Here is a 19722-nt window from a genome sequence, read left to right on the forward strand (position 1 = left end):
CCAGTAGGTAGGTAGGTAGGAGATAGAAGAGGGAAAGGTGATTAAAGTTAATGGTGATGAGTTACTGTTTGAAGCAGAGACTCTTCTTCCAACAGTCACCCCGGTTTTATCCTTCTTTCATCTTTCTCTTTTCCACACTGAGGCTGGTTGGGCTAGGTGGATGAGATTAGGCCACCAGGGCCATATACATATATCCTCATATAGTAGTTATAGCACAGAGAGGCAGTATTGCTTAGTGGATAGAGCACAGTCCTGGGAGTCAGAAAGATCTGAGTTCTAATCCTACTCTACTATTCTCTTCCCCTCTTCAAAACCCTACTTAAAACTCACCTCCTCCAAGAGGCCTTCCCAGACTGAGCTCCTCTTCTCCCTCTACTCCCTCTGTCACCCCCCCTTTACCTCTCCGCAGCTAAACCCCCTTTTTCCCCTTTTCCCTCTGCTCCTCCACCTCTCCCTTCCCATCCCCACAGCACTGTACTTGCCCGCTCAAGTGTATATATTTTCATTACCCTATTTATTTTGTTAATGAATTGTATATCACCTTGATTCTATTTAGTTGCCATTGTTTTTACGAGATGTTCTTCCCCTCGACTCTATTTATTGCCATTGTTCTTGTCTGTCCATCTCCCCCGATTAGACTGTAAGCCCGTCAAACGGCAGGGACTGTCTCTATCTGTTGCCGACTTGTTCATGCCAAGCGCTTAGTACAGTGCTCTGCACATAGTAAGCGCTCAATAAATACTATTGAATGAAATAATGAATGAATAATACATTCTGCTGTGAAACCTTAAGCAAGTTTTTATTTCTCTGGGCCTCAGTTACCTCATCTGGAAAATGGGGATTAAGATTATGAGCCTTATGTGAGACAGGGACTGTGTTCAACCCCATTATCTTATATCTAACTCAGTGTGCTTAGTAGAGGGCCTGATACACAGTGCTTAACAAATACCACAATTACAATTATTATTCACTTATTAATTCATTCATTCAATCATTTAGTGAGGTCTTACTGTGAGCCATGCACCCTTGGAGAGTACAATATAACAACATAACAGACACATTCCCTGCCCACAACGAGCATACAGTCTAGAGGAGAGCTCAGTACTAAGCACTTGGGAAAGTGCAATACAACAGAGTTAGTGGACATGTTCCCTGCCCACAAGGAGCTTACAGTCAAAATGTGGCTAATAGGAGTTGGAAGTCTCATGGAAATTAATTTTGAACCGATTTGTCTATTTAAAGCCAAGTCTGTCACTTGTCAGCTGTGTGACTGTGGGCAAGTCACTTAACTTCTCTGTGCCTCAGTTACCTCATCTGTAAAATGGGGATTAAGACTGTGAGCCTCACGAGGGACAACTGGATTACCCTGTATCTACCCCAGCGTTTAGAACAGTGCTCTGCACATAGTAAGCACTTAACAAATACCAACATTATTATTTAGTTTGGAATTACTTCCATTCTTCTAGTCTGGATTTTTGTGCCCCAATTTACTGGTTGCTCCTTAATTTGATGCAGTGATATTTAGTGTTAACATTTTCACTCCCTGTTTTTTTTTCACTTCTAGATTAGATGGGATAATTCTGTTTGTTTTCGTAAAGAGACTAACTAGGATTTGATTTTTCTTTTGGCTTTCTCAGGGTAGTTGGAACATTTTGCTGTGAAACGGATATTTCAGACTTCACCAGCCGTTCACCATATTGCCTTTGCTTCAATCCAGTGTCAGTGTTGGGATTCTCAGCTCAAGGAAAGAAAATTACAAACACGTTATCGGTGTTAACGACAGAGTTTACTAACATCATAAAATGAAGGCAGCGAAACTCACAAGAGAGAGTTTAAAATGGATGGATTGATCTTAATAGATAAAATAACAAATGACAATTTGTACCTTTGATATAAATTTGTTTTATTACCAGGACCTACAACCAGGACAGCAGCTTTTACCAAACATCTAGAAAAGTAGAGAAATAGCATAGGGTAGTGGGAAGATCATGGGCCTGGGAGTCAGAGGGTCTGGGTTCTAATCTAGCTGTGAGCTTGTTGTGGCCAGGGAATGTGTCTGTTTATTGTTGTGACATACTCTCCCAAGCTCTTAATACAGTGGTCTGTGCACAGAAAGTGCTCAATAAATTTGACTGAATGAATAATTCCAGCTCTACTACTTGCCTGCTGGGTGTGACCTTCTCTTTGCCTCAGTTTCCTCATCTGTAAAATGGGGATTAGATCCTACTCCCTCTATTCATACTATGAGCCTCATATGAATCCTCCAAAAAGCCCCATATTTCCTCCAAGTAGTATTCCCTGACTAAACCCTCTTCTCTTCACCCTTCTGCATCACCCTGAATTGATCACTTCATTCATCCTCCCTCCCATCCCCATAACACACAGGTACAGATCTGCAATTTATTTATTTATTTATTTATTTATTTATTTATTTGTTTGTTTGTTTGTTTGTTTGTTTGTTTATTTATTTATTTATCTCTATATGTATATTAATGTCTGTCTCCCCCTTTAGACTTTGAGCTCGCTGAGGGTAAGGAATGTGTTTGTTGTTGTATTGTACTCTCCCAAGTGCTTAGTACAGGGCTTTGCACACAGTAAATGCTCAATAAATACAATTGAATAAATGAATGAATCAGGGACTATGCCTGAGCTAATTATCCTATATCTAGTATAGTGCTTGGTATATAGCAAGTGCTTTGCAAATACCATAAACTTTTTTTGATTATTATCTACTCTAGTCCAAGCACTACATTCGGTAGTATAACCTAGTGGAAAGAGTGCAGAGCAGGGAGTTAGGAGACCTGAGTTCTAGTCCCACATTTGCTAATGGCCAATTGAATGACCTTGGGTAAGTCATTGAATCTCTCTATACCTAGTCTTCCCATCTTTAAAATGGAGAAAAGATAGATTGTGAGCCCCATGGGGATTGGGGACTGTGTCAGATCTGATCATTGTGAATCTACCTCAGTGCTTAGCACATAGCTGGCACTTCATAAATGACCATAGTATTGTTATATAACAGAAGGAAATTTTGATGTCATCTCTGAGTATGATGCTCTATATAATGGCAGGGATGTAGCTCAGTGGTAAAGCACATGGTTTACATGTATGAGGCCCCAGGTTCAAACCCCGCCAAATCCACTGGAGAAGCAGCGTGAGTTAGTGGAAAGAGCACAAGCTTGGGAGTCACAGGTCGTGGGATCTAATCCCGGCTCTGCCCCTTATCAGCTGAGTGACTTTGGTGAAGTCACTTCCCTTCTCTGTGCCTCAGTTACCTCATATGTAAAATAGGGATGAAGACTGTGAGCCCCACATGGGACAACCTAATTACCTTGTATCTACCCTGGAGTTGAGAACAGTGCTTGGTACATAGTGGTACTAGTACTAGTAGTGTTGATTCATTCAATCGCATATTCTGAGCGCTTAATGTGTACAGAGCACTGTACTTAATGCTTGGAAAATACAATTTGGCAACAAATAGAGACAATCTCTACCGAACAATGGGCTCACAGTGTAGAAGATGTATTAAGCTCCTCCAGTGTGTCAAGAACTACTGTCTACAGGAGTATCTGTAGGCAATATCTGCATTTTACTTTAACATCTGGCTGCCCCAGGAGACTGTAAGTTTCTAGAAAGCAGGGATCACATCTACCAACTGTACTGTATTATATTTTCCCAAGTACTTAGTACACTGCTCTGCACATAGTAAGTGCTCAATAAATCCCATTAATTGATTTATCTAGAGCTCCTTGTTCTCAGTGAACATGTCTCCCAACTCTCTTATATTGACTTTTCCCAAATGTATAGTACAGTGCACTCCACAGAGTAATCACTGAATAAATATTGTGATCGATTCATTGTTTAAAGAGTTTTTCTTAGTCTTCTTCTGTGAGCAGGAATGGTAGGTTCCATTATTGTCATCAGCAATGCATCCTACATAGCCACATTCAGAACATAGTCATTTATTCAATTGTATGTATTGAGCGCTTACTGTGTGCAGAGCACTGTACTAAACGCTTGGAAAGTACAATTTGGCAACAAATACAGACAATCCCAACCCAACAATATGCTCACGGTCTAGAAGAGGGAAGACAGACAACAAAACAAAACGAAATAAGTAGACATCAATTTTCACTCGACTGCACAAGGGATATTGGCTGAGCGCTTACTATGTGCCAGGCACTGTTCTAAATGCTGGGGGTATTCTAGGTAATCATGTTTGACATAGTTCCTGTCCCACATGGGGCTTGCAGTCGTAACCCCAGGCACAGAGACCTGAAGTGACTTGCCCAAGGTCACACAGCAGACAAGTGGAAGAGCTGGGACTAGAACCCAAGTCCTTTTGACTCCCAGGCCTATGCTCTGCTGTTGAAATGGAATAGATTTATTACACATTTTTCAGTGTTGGATATGTGTGGAGTATTGTGGTTTTCTTTATCTTTATGACTGGGTGAGAGGTTCTCCCTCAATCAGTCAGTCAATCAGTGCTATTGGTCGTTTAGACTGTGAGCCCATTGTTGGGTAGGGATTGTTTCTATCCCTTGCCGAATTGTACACTCCAAGCATTTAGTACAGTGCTGTGCATATAGTGAGCACTCAATAAATACGACTGACTGAATGAAATGAATTAATGCTTACTGTGTACAGAGCACTGTGCTGAGCACTTGGACAATATAATACAGTTGGTAGATTAGATCTCTACCAATGGAGTAGATGGAGAAGTTCATTATCAAGATCACAGCTAACGTGATTAGCGTGAATGTACCCCAGCAATTAATACAGTGCCTGGCACATAGTAAGCACTTAAATACCATAAAAAATTGAAGAAATCACAGTAAGAAAGGAACTGACTCTGAAGCAAGAGAGATCTCGATTAGCTTATAGGAAGAACTCACTGATTTTCCAGGGGGTATTGTGAATCCTGCTTCCTCAGAAATGTTGGAAGGGTTTAGTTAACAACCTGAGTGGAGGAAAGGAGATTGATGAGATGGTCCAGTGCAATCTTTTTCTTCCAGGCTAGTGTTTTAAGTGCCACTGAAGAGCTCAGCTGTGCTTAAATAATGAATGAAAAGCAATGTTGGGAGACTGCCCCCATGTTTATACATTGTTTTTCAATATGAAAAATTATGGATAGGATTACAGGTTGGTAATCATAACTTTGCCTAATAGTATTGTAATGGTAATTGTAATTAGAGAAGTGGCATGGCTCAGTGGAAAGAGCGCGGGCTTGGGAGTCGGAGGTTGTAGGTTAATAATAATAATAATAATAATGTTGGTATTTGTTAAGCGCTTACTATGTGCCGAGCACTGTTCTAAGCACTGGGGTAGACATAGGGGAATCAGGTTGTCCCACGTGGGGCTCACAGTTTTCATCCCCATTTTACAGATGAGGGAACTGAGGCACAGAGAAGTTAAGTGACTTGCCCACAGTCACACAGCCGACGAGTGGCAGAGCTGGGATTCGAACTCATGAGCCCTGACTCCAAAGCCCGTGCTCTTTCCACTGAGCCATGCTGCTTCTCCGCAGCGTGGTTCTAATTCTGGCTCTGCCACTGATCAGCTGTGTGACTATGGGCAAGTCAATTGACTTCTCTGGCCCTCAGTTACCTCATCTGTAAAATGAAGGGTAAGATTGTGAGTCCCACGTGGAACCTGATTCCCCCAGTGCTTAGAACAGTGCTCTGCAAATAGTAAGTGCTTAACATTATTATTACAACCTGATTACACTGTACCTACCCTGGAGCTTAGAACAAAGCTTGGCACAGACTAAGGGCTTAACAGACACCATCATTATTATTATTATTATTATTGTTAATTGTAGTAATAGTAGAGGGAAACAGGAAATAATAGCAGGGGAAGAAGCTTAGCCTAGTGGTTAGAACACAGGCCTAGGAGTCAGAAGGACCTGGGCTCTAATCCCAGATGCACCCTTTGTCTGCTTTGTGAGCCTGGGCAAGTAACTTCACCTCTCTGTGCCTTTGTTCCCATATCTACAAAATGGGGATTAAGACTGTAGGCCCCCTGTGGGACAGGGACTGTGTCCAACCTAATTCTCTTGTAGCTACCCCAGGGCTTAGAAGAGTGTCTGGCTCATAGTAAGCACTTAACAAATACCATCATTATTATTTTTATATTAATTAATTCATTCAATATTATTTATTGAGCACTTACTATTTGCAGAGCACTGTACTAAGTGCTTGGAATGGACAATTCGGGAACAGATATATTGATTATAGAGATTATAGTCCCTCTAGACTCTAAGCTTGTTGTGGGCAGGGGATATGTCTGTATAGGGTGGAATGATACTCTCCCGAATGTTCAGTACAGTGCTCAGCACACAGGAGGCGATCAGTAAATAGGATTGTTGTCTGTTAGAAGTAAGAGTTGTAATAGTGGTAGAAATAGTAGTAATTCATTTATTCATTCAGTCATATTTTTTGAGTCCTTACTGTGTGCAAGAGCACTGTATTTTAGCATTAGTAGCAGAAATAGTAATAGCAATTTTATTGAATGCACTCTGATTACAACACACTGTACTAAGCACTATGTAACTATGCCCTGGGTATAAAGCTCGATCCCTGCCCACAAAGATCTTAGCCTCTAATGGGGGACACAGACATAAACACATTTTCAAATAATGGTCACAGGATAAGTAATTGAATGAATAGTGAAGGATCTATGTCCACATGCTGAGGATGGCTTTAAATGAATGCACTCGTGCTGGAGGTGGCTCCAGGGTTGATAGAGGTACTGAGAAATTTAATGGGAAGGAAGGCTTGTTGGAGTGTAGAGGGTTTTAGAAAAGGGCTTTGGGCAACAAACCGTTCTCAAAATAGGGCAGTTAAATGGCACTTATTTATTATAATGTTTGCATATATTCTTAAATGTTTAATTTTTATGTGTCCAGTGCAGTACGTATAATGCAATATACATAAAGCACGGACATAGAGTCCTAATTTATGTATATGTAATCTATGCGTATTGAAGTGCCAGAGCTCCAAGCGAATATCACAACATCACACGTATAATTCAAATAGCAATGTGGGAATTTACACAGATCCTTTCATGGCTATTCTGATTAGGGACAAAGTTAATCTAAACTGTGATCTTGAATTAGAGAGACCAGGGGAGGATATCAGGTTTTGTCTAGACAGAAGGAGTAAATGGTTCCTAGAAATATTTGCTTAAATGAAGGTGAAGAATCATTTTAATGGAGGGATAGAAAACAGTGGGTCAGTCGATCGGGTTTAATTGAGCACTTACCGTGTGCAGGCCTGTGGGAAGTGCTTGGGAGAGTACAGTATAACATTATAACAGACACATTCCCTGTCCACAATAATCTTAGAATCTAGAGTCAGTCAGTCAGTAAATGGTATTTATTAAGAGTTTACTGTGTGCAGAGTACTGTACTAAGCACTTGGGAGAATACAATAAAACAATAAACAGATACATTCCCTGCCCACAATGAGCTTACAGTATATAAGGGGAGACAGGCATTAATATAAATAAATAAATCACAAGGAAGTACATAAGTGCTCTCCTCTCAAGGTCACACCTGGAGAGTTTCTAGTTCTCTACCAGACTCAGCTACGACATTCAAGCAGAGGCCTACCCATTCCACTCCTAGCTTGGGCAGTGGCTAGCGAGTGGAAGGCAATCTGCTACAAGTCAAAACTCACCCATGTTGGACAGGAACAGCATGGGAGAGAGTCGAGGGTAGAGACTCCAGTTTACTGCACGGAAGAGGCAATGGTAAACCATTTCTATATTTTTACCAAGAAAACTCTATGGATCCACTCCAAACAATTGCAGGTGGAAAGTGAAGCGTTCTGGGAAAGATGTGTCAGTGATGTTGTTATGGGTTGGAAAGAACTCAATGGCGTAAGATAAGACATAAGTGCTGTGGGGCTTTAAGAGGGATAAGTGAATTAAGGAAGCAAATTAGACACAGAAGGGAGTGGAAGAAAAGGAAAAGGGCTTAGTCAGGGCAGGTCTCTTGGAGGAGATGTGCCTTCAATTAGTTTGAAGGCTGGGAGGGTAACGTCAGATTTGAGGAGGGAGGGCATTGCAGGGCAGAGGCAGGACATGGGTGAGAGGTTGGAGGTGAGATAATTGAGATCATGGTACAATGAGGAGGTTAGCATCAGAGGAACAAAGTGTGCAGGCCGGGCAGCAGTAGGAGAGCAGTGAGGTGAGCTTTCATTTGCTCCACTGAGCACCTTTTGTGGGCTGCACTAAATGCTTGAAGGGTTCAGTGGCATTGATAGATCGGATTCCTCTGGAGGCTGACAATCTAGCTGAGAAAACAGACATAAATTTAAATTACAACCTCTGCTCTCTGTTGATCTGATAGGCCACAATGGCTGCAAGGGCTGCTCAGTTTGACCAAAGCAAGCTCAAGGAGGAAGGAGAGTGAATAGATTGGCACTGGGGAGTTCTAACTGGGCATCATGGTGAAAAATCAAGTTAGGGAGAATTGGGGATGAAAATCAGAAAGGATTCTCTGACAGGGAGGCATATTAGACTTTGAAGAAGTCTCCCTTAAGGACCCATAGAATCATTTGTCATTTGATTCCCTGTGAAATAGCCTGGGCAGAGCCCCAGAGGATAAACTAAAAGAAATGATGACTCTTTATCTACCTCTGGGGAAAAACTAAGTCCTAATTCTTCAGCTTGTCAGAAATGTGATTTTTCTAGATTCCTAAAGAAATGATGGGGGAAGAACTCTTCTTCATTGGCTCTTCACCACAAAGAACCCTGTGTGCAGCTCAAAAATGGAGGCCATTTAAGAAGTCTCACAAGCCAAGGGCAAACATGGGGCAAAAGAATTGCAGATACTAGAGTACTCAAAGGATTTTAGTGTTATGGATTGGATCCCTGTGTCATCATAGAAAACTATGGTATTTGGTAGGTTCTTACTATGTGCCAAACCCTGTTCTATGAGCTGGGTGGATACAATACCATCTGCTCAAGCACATTCCCATTGTTCCCGGGTCTGGGAATCAGAAGGACCTGGGTTCTAATCCCAGCTCCACCATCTGGCTACTCTGTGAACTTGGGTAAGTCACTTAATGTCTCTGTACCCCAGTTACCTCATCTATAAAATGGGGATTAAGACTGTCTGCCCTACCTGGGACAGAGACTGTGTCCAATCTGATTATTGTATCTACCCCAGCATTTAGAAGAGGGCCTGACAAATAGTAAGCGCTTAGCAAATACTATTATTATTATTATAAGGTGTTCACAGTCTAAGGGATTTGGACTTTACATTTGGATTTGCTTCCTTTTTTTAATCTCTCCCTCAGCCCCACAGAATTTATGTGCATATCTGTAGTTTATATCAATGTCTGTCTCCCTCTCTAGACTGTAAACTTAATGTGAGCAGGGAATGTCTACCAACTATGCTAAATTATACTCTCCCAAGTGCTGAGTACAGCGCTCTGAACATATTTAGTGCTCGATATCTATGATTGGTAGACAACACCACCATCCTTCCTGTCTCACAAGCCCACAACCTTGTGTTATACTTTGCTCCAAGCACTTATCCTATCTCAGCTTGATTACCATACCAGCCTCCTTGCTGAACACCCTGCTTTCTATCTCTCCCTACTCCAGTCCACAATTCACTCTGACACCCAGATCATTTTTCTACAAAAGCATTCCATCCATATTTCCCCACTCCTCAAACATCCTCCAATAGTTACCCACCTACCTCTGCATAAAACCTTCTTACCATAAGCTTTAAGCACTCGATCACTTGGCTCTCTCATATCTTACCTCACTAATTTCCTACTACAACCCAGCCTGCACACTTCACTCCTCTAAACCAACCTACTTACTGTACCTCCATCTAGTCTACCTCACCACCTACCTCTCACCCACATCCTGCCTCTGGACTGTAATGCCCTCCCTCTTTATATCTGACAGACGATTACTCTCCCCACCTTCAAAGCCTCACTGAGGGCAAACCTCCTGTAAGAGGCCTTCCCTGATTAAGTCCTCCTCTCCTCTTCTCCCATTCCTTCCTGCACAGCTCTTGCACTTGGATTTCTATCTTCATTCACCCCCCCCCCCTCAGCCCCACGGGAATCAGGGATAAATAAATAAGGATAAATCCTTGATTCATACTGATGTCTGTCTCCCCCTCTAGATAATGATGATAGTGTTCGTTAAGTGCTTACTATGTGCTAAGAACTGTTCATTCATTTATTCATTCAATAGCATTTATTGAGCGCTTACTGTGTGCAGAGCTCTCTACTAAGCACTTGGAAAGTACAATTTGGCAACAGATAGAGAGAATCCCTACCCAACAACAGGCTCACAGTCTGGAAGGGGGGAGACAGACAACAAAACAAAACAAATGGACAGGTATCAGTAGCACCAATGCAAATAAATATAATTATAGATAAATACACAGCATTAATACAATTAATAGAATAATAAATATGTACAAATATACACACTATACACATATATACAATAGACACTGTTCTAAGCGCTGGGGTAGGTACAAGGTAATCAGATTGTCCCACTTGGGGCTCACAGTCTTAATCCCCACTTTACAGATGAGGTAACTGAGACACAGAGAAGTGATGTGACGCCCAAAGTCACACAACTGACACGGAAGCTGAGCCGCTACCGCTCCCTGCTTCCTATAAGTGGAGTGACGCTGGAGGAATTTGGGATTTGTTCCTTCTGTACTTTTAGAGATTTGCATTTCTTTCTCAGAAATCACTCAGTGTAAATGGAGCAAGTAATGATGCTCTGAATCATTTCAGTCCACAACTCCAGCTCCTGCTTCCAGAACAGAGTGAAATGGGACTTCCTTTCAGCCATTAATAATGAGAAAATCTACCCTAAAATCAGGAAGTAAAATAAAGACAGAAGTGTTTACATATAAAGCTTTGGAATTAGAGGCCATTGGTAATCATTATATTTATTCATTCAGTCAGTCAGTCAATCGTATTTATTAAGTGCTTGCTATTTACTCAGCACTTACTACTTTCCAAGCACTGTACTAAGGACTGGGGTAAATACAATAAACACGAGCGCAGGCTCTGTCCCTATGGAGCTTATAGTCTAATGGGGAGGGAGAGCAGGTTAACAAATGAATTGTTAACCACAGACATTAAGTACCATCATTGGATAAGCAGAGAACTGGATGATCTGTTATGGCATAATAATTTCTGTATCGTGTATGATGACACAAGGTGTTTATGGAGACAGCACAATCTTCAAGTTGGCCAAGTAGAGAAGCAATGTAATGAGAAGCAGCGTGGCTCAGTGGAAAGAGCACGGGCTTGGGAGTCCGAGGTCATGAGTTCGAATACTGGCTCTGCCACTTGTCAGCTGTATGACTGTGGGCAAGTCACTTAACTTCTCTGTGCCTCAGTTCCCTCATCTGTAAAATGGGGATTAACTGTAAGCCTCACGTGGGACAACCTGATGACCCTGTATCTACCCCATTGCTTAGAACAGTGCTCTGCACATAGTAAGCGCTTAACAAATACAAATATTATTATTATTAAAACAGGCCTGGAAATCAGAAGAATCTGGTTTCTAATTCCAGCTCCTCCACTTGTCCGCTGTGTGACCTTGGACAAAGCACTTAACTTCACTGTGCCTCAGTTACATTATCTGTAAAATATATTGTACTCTCCCAAGGCTTAGTATAGTGCTATGCAAAAAGTAAGTGCTCAATAAATGCCATTGATTGATTGATGTGGATGGTGTTAGTCAATGTGTTATCATGTCTACTGAACCTAGAACGTTCTCCCAAGCGCTTAGGAGTGTTGTACAATCAAACAATTGGTAGCATTTATTGAGTGCTTACTGTGCTCAGAGCACTGTACTAAGCGATTGAGAGAGTACAATATAAGAGAGTTGGTGGACGCATTCCCAGCCCATAAGGAGACTACAGTCTAGAAGAGTTTGGACTTCAACCCCCAGTTAAGTGAGCAATAAACATACTCCTGGTTGTTGATTGATTGATGCTGTTCTGCATCAGAGCTACTTCTTCCATCTGGTTGTTCTGTTCCTTAGAGGACTCTGGGTTTCTTTGTGTTTTTGCAAAGTTACATTATTTATTATAGTAAAATAGCAGCAAGAAGCAAGGGTATGAACAATTCTGCTAGTGGTGGGCAAAACAATAATATGAGAATTTATGTAGAAACTGATCTTTGATCCAGAATCTATGTTTGCTACACTACAATCTACCATTAATTTCCACTGAATCCATGGTTACTTTACTATGAATTCCCACTATCATAAGAGGATTTTTTATGATATTTGTTAAGTGCTTACTATGTGCCAGGCACTGTACTAAGCAGTAGGGTAGACATAAATAATCAGGTTGGACACAGTCTATGTCCCATAAGAGGCTCGCAGTCTTGATTCTCACTTTACAAATGGGGTAACTGAGGCCCAGAGAAGTCAAGCGACCAGCCAAAGGTCACATCCAGCACTTAGAACAGTGGTCGGCACATAGTAAGCGCTTAACAAATACCAACATTATTACATAGAGAAGTGGCGGAGCTAGAATTAGAACCCAGGTCCTCTGACTACCAGGCTTATACTTTATCCCCTAGGCCATTCTGCTACTCTTCAGGAACACAGCTATTCATAGCAGAAATGAATTACTTGTACTTGCGAAGGTAGGAGGGATCATTTTCCTTATGGCATATGCTCCTCTGTTCATAATGTTGATCATTTTATTAATATGAAAAGAAAACACATAATATTGGGAGTCTTTATTTCCCTGAACACTTGAAGCAATCTTTGGAGGGAGTTCATTTAATCTGAAATATATGAGGAATTCTTTAGATCCCAGGTGTAACTTTATTTTGTTATATGTTTGAGTATTGAAGATTCCTAAATATTTCAATATCCGCTCCTAGATTCTATGATTATGAAGTTCCTGTTGCTTGATATTAGCATTTATCCAAGTCTGTAAACTTACTTGATGACCTCAGTTTTCCTGTGGTTTAAGAACTGTACCCAATCACGTTTTCTTGGGATTGAAAGAAAAGCATACACTTTATCTTGTAATTATGGAAAAAGCTGATCAGGTGGCCTATGGGAAAGATACATGCATGGGAGTCAGAAGACCTGGGTTCTATCTCTGGCTCTGCCACTTGGTTGTAATGTGACTTTGGACAAGTGACTTAACTCCTCTGTGCCTCAGTTTCCTGCTCTGTAAAATAGGGATCAAATTTATGCTCTCCCTCCTATTTAGGCATGGAATAGGGACTACCCCAGTTCTTAGTGCAGTTGTTGGCATACAGTAACCCCTGAAATAGCACCACAATTATAACAATAATAATAATAATAATCATATTTTTTAAGCACTTACTATGTGCCAAGCACTGTTCTAAGTACTGGGGTCGATGCAAGGTAATCAAGTTGTTCCACGTGGGGCTCACAGTCTGCATCCCCATTTTACAGATGAGGTAACTGAGGCACAGAGAAGTTAAGTGGCTTGCCCAAGGTCACACAGCTGACAAGTGCCAGAGCCGGCCCCACAAGCTCTGACTCCTAAGCCCGTGCTCTTTCCACTAAGCCACGCTGCTTCTCATGATTATCATCGTTATCAACTTCTCTGATTCTCAGTTCCCTCATCTGTAAAATGAGGATCCAATTTTTGTTCTCCCTCCTATTTAGACCATGAGCTCCATGAGAGAGCTGGACTGTGTCCTACCTTATTATCTTGTATCTACTCTACCGCTTACTACAGTGCTCATCACATAGTAAGCACTTAAATGCCACAGTTATAATAGTAATAATAATGATTATCATTATTATTAACTTATCCAAGCCTCAGTTTCCTCATCAGTAAAAGGGGATTCATTTCTGGTTCTCCCTTGTATTTAAACTGTGAGCCCCATGAGGTGTAGAGATTATAGATGCCTTGAGTATCTTGTATCTACCCCAATGCTTAGTAGAGTGCTTGGCACATAGTAAGCACTTAACAATTCCTGCAATAAATTCTTTAATTTATTTGCTATGTATTATAAAACAGTACAGATTTTCCCCTCCAAATATTTCCTTTCCATTTGCAACAAGATGAAATAGCTGGATAGGATAAAGAGGAACTAATTTAAAACCATGTAATTGGTATCAAATATGTCTGGGTCTCTTCAGAGCCAGGATTGAATTTGCCAAAATTAGAATGCATCAGTCTCATCTTCAATAACATTTACCTGTTCTTACTTTTTAATATTTTAATTTCTCTTATTTTTTTCCAATAAATAGTTTCAAGGAATCTTTCCCCTTTTGTACAGTATCGTAAGGGTGAGAATGAAATCTTCCTTTTCAAGTTTCTTGGGACTCGTCATCACGGGGTCTACCAACTCTGTTGTATTGTACTCTCCCAAGCTCTTAGTAGTCGGCACATAGGAAGTGCTCAATGAATACCAGCGAACGACTGGTTGGTAAAGACTCTTTTTCTAACCAGAACTCTTTCCTTTACAGCCATTCACAGGAAACACAAATGCTGACAGCATCGTGCCCCATAAACTACTGCACTCCGTGAAGGCAAGATTTCTACGGTTTGTTCCTCTGGAATGGAATCCGAATGGAAAGATAGGCATGAGAATAGAGGTCTATGGATGCTCTTACAGTAAGTCCCTATCTGGAACCTTTCACCTGGGAACTTAACAAATGGCAATTCATCTGTTTCTCAATATTTTTTCTCCACATTAGCAACCCCTTGCTTACCTGCATTCATTCATTCATTCAATCATATTTCTTGAGTACTTACTGTGTGCAGAGCATTGTACTAAGTGATTGGAAGAGTACAATATAACAATAAACAGACACATTCCCTGCCCACGAGCTTACATTCTAGGGCAGGATAGTCTAGATATACAGGATCGAGGCACAGTGAGAAGGTTAGCAGCACCAGAGGAGCAGAGTGTATGGGCTGGGTTGTAGAGGGACAGAAGCGAGGTGTGATAGGAGTGAGGAAGGTGATGGAGAGCTGAGAAGCCAAGGATGAGGAGTTTTTGTTTTTCGCAGAGGTGGATGGGCAACTTGCAGTCCCATTCACTCCAGTTCCAATTCAGTTCATTTGAGAGACTTGAATGAACAGCACTGAGGAAGAGACGTTGGTCTGGGGTAATGAGTGAAAACACTTGGAGAAAACTTGAGAAACACCATGGCCTAGTTAATAATAATAATGACAGAGGTATTCGTTAAGTGCTTACTATGTGCCAGGCACTGTACCAATTGCTAGGGTGGATACAAGCAAATCAGGTTGGACACAATCCCTGTCCCACATGGGGCTCACAGTCTCAATCCCCATTCTCCAGATGAGGTAACTGAGGTGTGGAGAAGTGAAGTAACTTGTCCAAGGTCACCAAGCAGACAAGTGGTGGAGCCGGAATTAAAACCCATGACCTTCTGACTCCCAAGCCCATGCTCTATCTGCTGAGGAACACTGCTTCCCTAATGATGGTATTTGTTCAGTACTTACTATGCACAAAGCACTGTTCTAAGTGCTGGGATTGATAAAACATAATCAGGTTGTCCCATGTGGGCACACAGTCTTAATATCCATTTTACAGATGAAGTAACTGAGGCACAGAGAAGTTAAGTGACTGGCCCAGGGTCTCACAGCAGACAAATGGTGGAACCAAGATTAGAACCCATGACCTTCTGACTCCCAGGCCACTGCTTTACCCACTAGACCATCCTGCTTATCTACTGGGTGACATTGGGCAAGTCACTTAACTTCTCTGTGCTCCAGTTATCTCATAGGTAAAATGAAGACTAAGACTGTGAGCCCTTGGTGGGACATGGACTGTGTCCAACCTGATTAACTTATATCTGTCCCAATGCTTAGTACAGTGCTTGGAGCAGAGTAAGTGCATATAACAAATGTTGTAAAAAAAATCTCACAAAACAAACACTCAGTTGCAGGAAACATAATCTATGTAGAAGCAGGTCCACAGTGTAATGAATAAGGATTTTTTTTTGGTTAGAGCCAGGGATTCTCCAAGTTTGCTCTGAAATTGGCTGAAGCAAATCTTGTCGGTTCTACCTTCATAACACTGCTAAAATCCACCCTTTCCTCTCCCTCCACACTGCTCCCATGCTAATACAAACCCTTCTCCAATCCCACCTTGTCTACTGCATCCTCCTCCCTGCTCATCTCCCTGCCTCTAGTCTCACCCCTCCCCAGTCAATACTTTGCTTTGCCTCCTGGATCATTTTTCTGCAGAACTCTTCAGTCCACATATCCCCATTCCTCCGGGACCTTCAGTGGTTGCCCATCCACCTCTGCAGGAAACAGAAACTTCTTACCAAAGGCTTTAAAACACTCAATCACTTTTCCCCATCCTACCTCACCTTGCTGCTCTCTCACTACAACCCAACCCGCATACTTAACTCTTCTAATGCTAACTTACTCACTGTTCCTCAGTCCCATCTACATCACCGCTATTCTCTCTCCCATATCCTGACTCAGACAGAGAATATCCTCCCTCCTCATATCTGACAGACAATCGCATGCCCCACGTCCAGTCCCTTATTAATAGCACATCTCCTTCAAAAGTCCTAGCCTTCCCTCATTTCCTCCGCTCCTATTCTCCCACTACATTCTGCATCACCTTAGATTTTTCACCCTCTATTCATCTGTCCCTCAAGCTCACAGTACTTGTGTACATAGCCGTAATTTTTTAAAATTTATATTAATGTCTGTTTTCCCCTTTAGACTGTAAGCTCGTTGTGGGCAGAGAACACGTCTACCAACTCTGATGTATTTTACACTCCCAAGTGCTTAGTACGGTGCTCTGCACAACAGCACTCAATAAAAATGATTGATTGATTAATTTATTCAATTGTATTTTTTGAGTGCTTACTGTGCTCAGAGCACTGAGCAGAAACCTAGGAAGAGGAAGGCTTGGCACCTAAAATAAAAATATCAGACATCTAAGAGAAGACATCAAAATACCAGACATCTTAGAGAAGCAGGATGGCCTAGTGGATAGAGCAGTGGCCTGGGAGTCAGAAAGTCATGGGTTCTAACCCTGATTCCACCACTTGTCTGCTTTTTGACCTTGGACAAATCACTTAACTTCTCTGTGCCTCAGTTCTCACATCTGCAAAATGGGGCTTAAAACTGTGAGCGCTATGTGGGAAAGGGATTGTGTCCAACCCAATTATCTTGTATCTACCCTAGAACTTAGAACAGTGCCTGACATTTAACAAGTACTATTCTTCTTCTTCTTCTGATGATGATGATGATGATGATGATGTGGGACAGGAGCTGTGTCCAATCTGATAATCTTGTATCAATCCCAGCACTTGTCTGGCACACAGTAAGCACTTACCAAGTACTATATCTATTTCATTTTAGAGAGTAAGCTCTTTGTGGGCAGGAAATGTGACACTTGCTTCTTTTCTACTTCCCTTTATGAAATGCAATTAAGTGTGAAAAACACTGTAACTTCTCATGTGCTACAAAAATATATCATCCCAGGTTTAAACTGTGAGCCCATTGTTGGGCAGGGATTGTCTCTATCTGTTGCCGAATTGTACATTCCAAGAGCTTAGTACAGTGCTCTGCACATAGTAAGTGCTCAATAAATACGATTGAATGAAGATATTTACATATTACATAGACATCACCTACTGGGCACTCAACAAAAGCCATTACTACTAGCACTATTATAATTATTACTAGTACTGCTATGACTACTATCAATTATGGAGAAGCAGCGTGGCTCAGTGGAAAGAGCACGGGCTTTGGAGTCAGGGCTCATGAGTTCGAATCCCAGCTCTGCCACTTGTCGGCTGTGTGAGTGTGGGCAAGTCACTTAACTTCTCAGTACCTCAGTTCCCTCATCTGTAAAATGGGGATTAAGACTGTGAGCCCCACGTGGGACAACCTGATTCCCCTGTGTCTACCCCAGCGCTTAGAACAGTGCTCGGCACATAGTAAGCGCTTAATAAATACCAACATTATTAATTATAATAATATTGATGATAGTGGTATTTTTTAAGCATCTCCAATGTGTCAAGCAGTGTACTAAGCTCTGGGGTAGACAAAAGATAATCAGGTGTCACATGGAGCTCACAGTCTAAGTAGACAGGAGAAAGCATATTGATTCCCCATTTTGCAGATGAGGGAACTGAGGCACAGAGAAGTGAAGTGACCTGCCCAAGGTCATACAGCAAACAAGTGGTGGAATCAGAATTAGAACTTCTGTCCTCTGCTCCCAGCCCTGGGCTTCACTGCTTCCCTACTACTACTGTCATTACTACTGCTGCTTCTACTATGACTATAACTTCTACTGTTCATTCATTCAATCCTATTTATTGAGTGCTTACTGTGTGCAGTAAGCATTTGGAAAGTACAGTTCAGCAACATATAGGGATAATCCCTGCCGAACAATGGGCTCACAGTCTAGAAGTGGGGAGACAGACATCAAAACAAGTAAATAGGCATCAATAGTATCAATATAAATGAAAGGAATTATAGATATACACACATAATTCTCTTTATTGCTATTGTTCTTTTCTGTCCGTCTCCCCTGATTAGACTGTAAGCCCATCAAAGGGCAAGGACTGTCTCTATCTGTTACCGATTTGTACATTCCAAGCGCTTAGTACAGTGCTCTGCACATAGTAAGCACTCAATAAATACTATTTAAAAAATAATACAATAAATAGAATAATGAATATATACATGTATACACAAGTGTTTTGAGGTGGGAGGGGGACAGAGCAGAGGGAAGAAGTTGGGTCAATTGGGTGGGAGAGGAGGAGCAGAGGAAAAGGGGGGCTCTGTCTGGGAAGGCCTCCTGGAGGAGGTGAGCTCTATGTAGGGCTTTGAAGGAGGGAAGTGTGCTAGTTTGGCGGAGGTGAGGAGGGAGGGCATTCCAGGTCAGAGTGGGACGTGGGCCAGGGTTCGACAGTGGGACAGGCGAGAATGATGCACAGTGAGGATGTTAGCGCCGGAGGAGCGGAATGTGCGGGCTGGGATATAGAAGGAGAGAAGGGAGGTAAGGTAAGTAGGGGCAAGGTGATGGACAGCTGTGAAGCCAATAGCGAGGAGTTTTTGTTTGATACGGATGTTGATAGGCAACTGCTGGAGATTTTTGAGTAGGGGAGTGACATGCCCAGAGCGTTTCTGTAGAAAGACGATCCGGGCAGTGGAGTGAAGTATAGACTGAAGTGGGAAGAGACAGGAGGTTGGGAGGTCAGAAAGGAGGCTGATGCAGTAATCCAGTCGGGTTATGATGAGTGATTGTACTAATGTGGTAGCATTTTAAGAGGAGAGAAAAGGGTGGATCTTGGCAAAGTTGTGAAGGTGAGACCGGCAGGTTTGGGTGACGATTGACTATGTGGGGTGAATGAGAAAGTGGAGTTAAGGATGACATCAAGGTTGCAGGCTTGTGAGACTACTGCTACTATATTCCAAGGAGGAGAGAGAAAGGGCATTTAATCCCATTTAACAGATGAGGAAGCTGAGGCACTGAAAAGTTAAATGACTTGTGCCATCTTAGATCAAAATATTCACTATGGCTCGTTTACTATGTGCCAAGCATCAGCATAAGTACCAGATAATTGTATCAGACATATTCCCTATTCCACAAGAGATTGACAGTTAGTAACATTATGCTATTCCTCAAGTTATCCTCTAAACAAATCATTTCATGTCCCAATCTCAAATAATCTTTCTAGCATTTTCATGATTCCTTTTTTTTCTTTCCTTCAGTG

The 19722-nt window shown here is 41.8% G+C and overlaps 1 protein-coding gene across 1 annotated transcript in view; it reads left to right on the forward strand.

Annotated features, from left to right (window-relative positions):
- CNTNAP5 (contactin associated protein family member 5) overlaps positions 1-19722 on the forward strand; it is a 746584-nt gene that overhangs the window by 321629 nt on the left and 405233 nt on the right. The window contains exon 4 of the mRNA XM_029075794.2: positions 14470-14617. Coding sequence (XP_028931627.1) covers positions 14470-14617 — 148 coding nt within the window. The remainder of the gene's footprint in view (positions 1-14469; positions 14618-19722) is intronic.

This window comes from Ornithorhynchus anatinus, chromosome 1 (assembly GCF_004115215.2).
Source record: "Ornithorhynchus anatinus isolate Pmale09 chromosome 1, mOrnAna1.pri.v4, whole genome shotgun sequence".
NCBI classification, from domain to species: Eukaryota; Metazoa; Chordata; class Mammalia; order Monotremata; family Ornithorhynchidae; genus Ornithorhynchus; species Ornithorhynchus anatinus.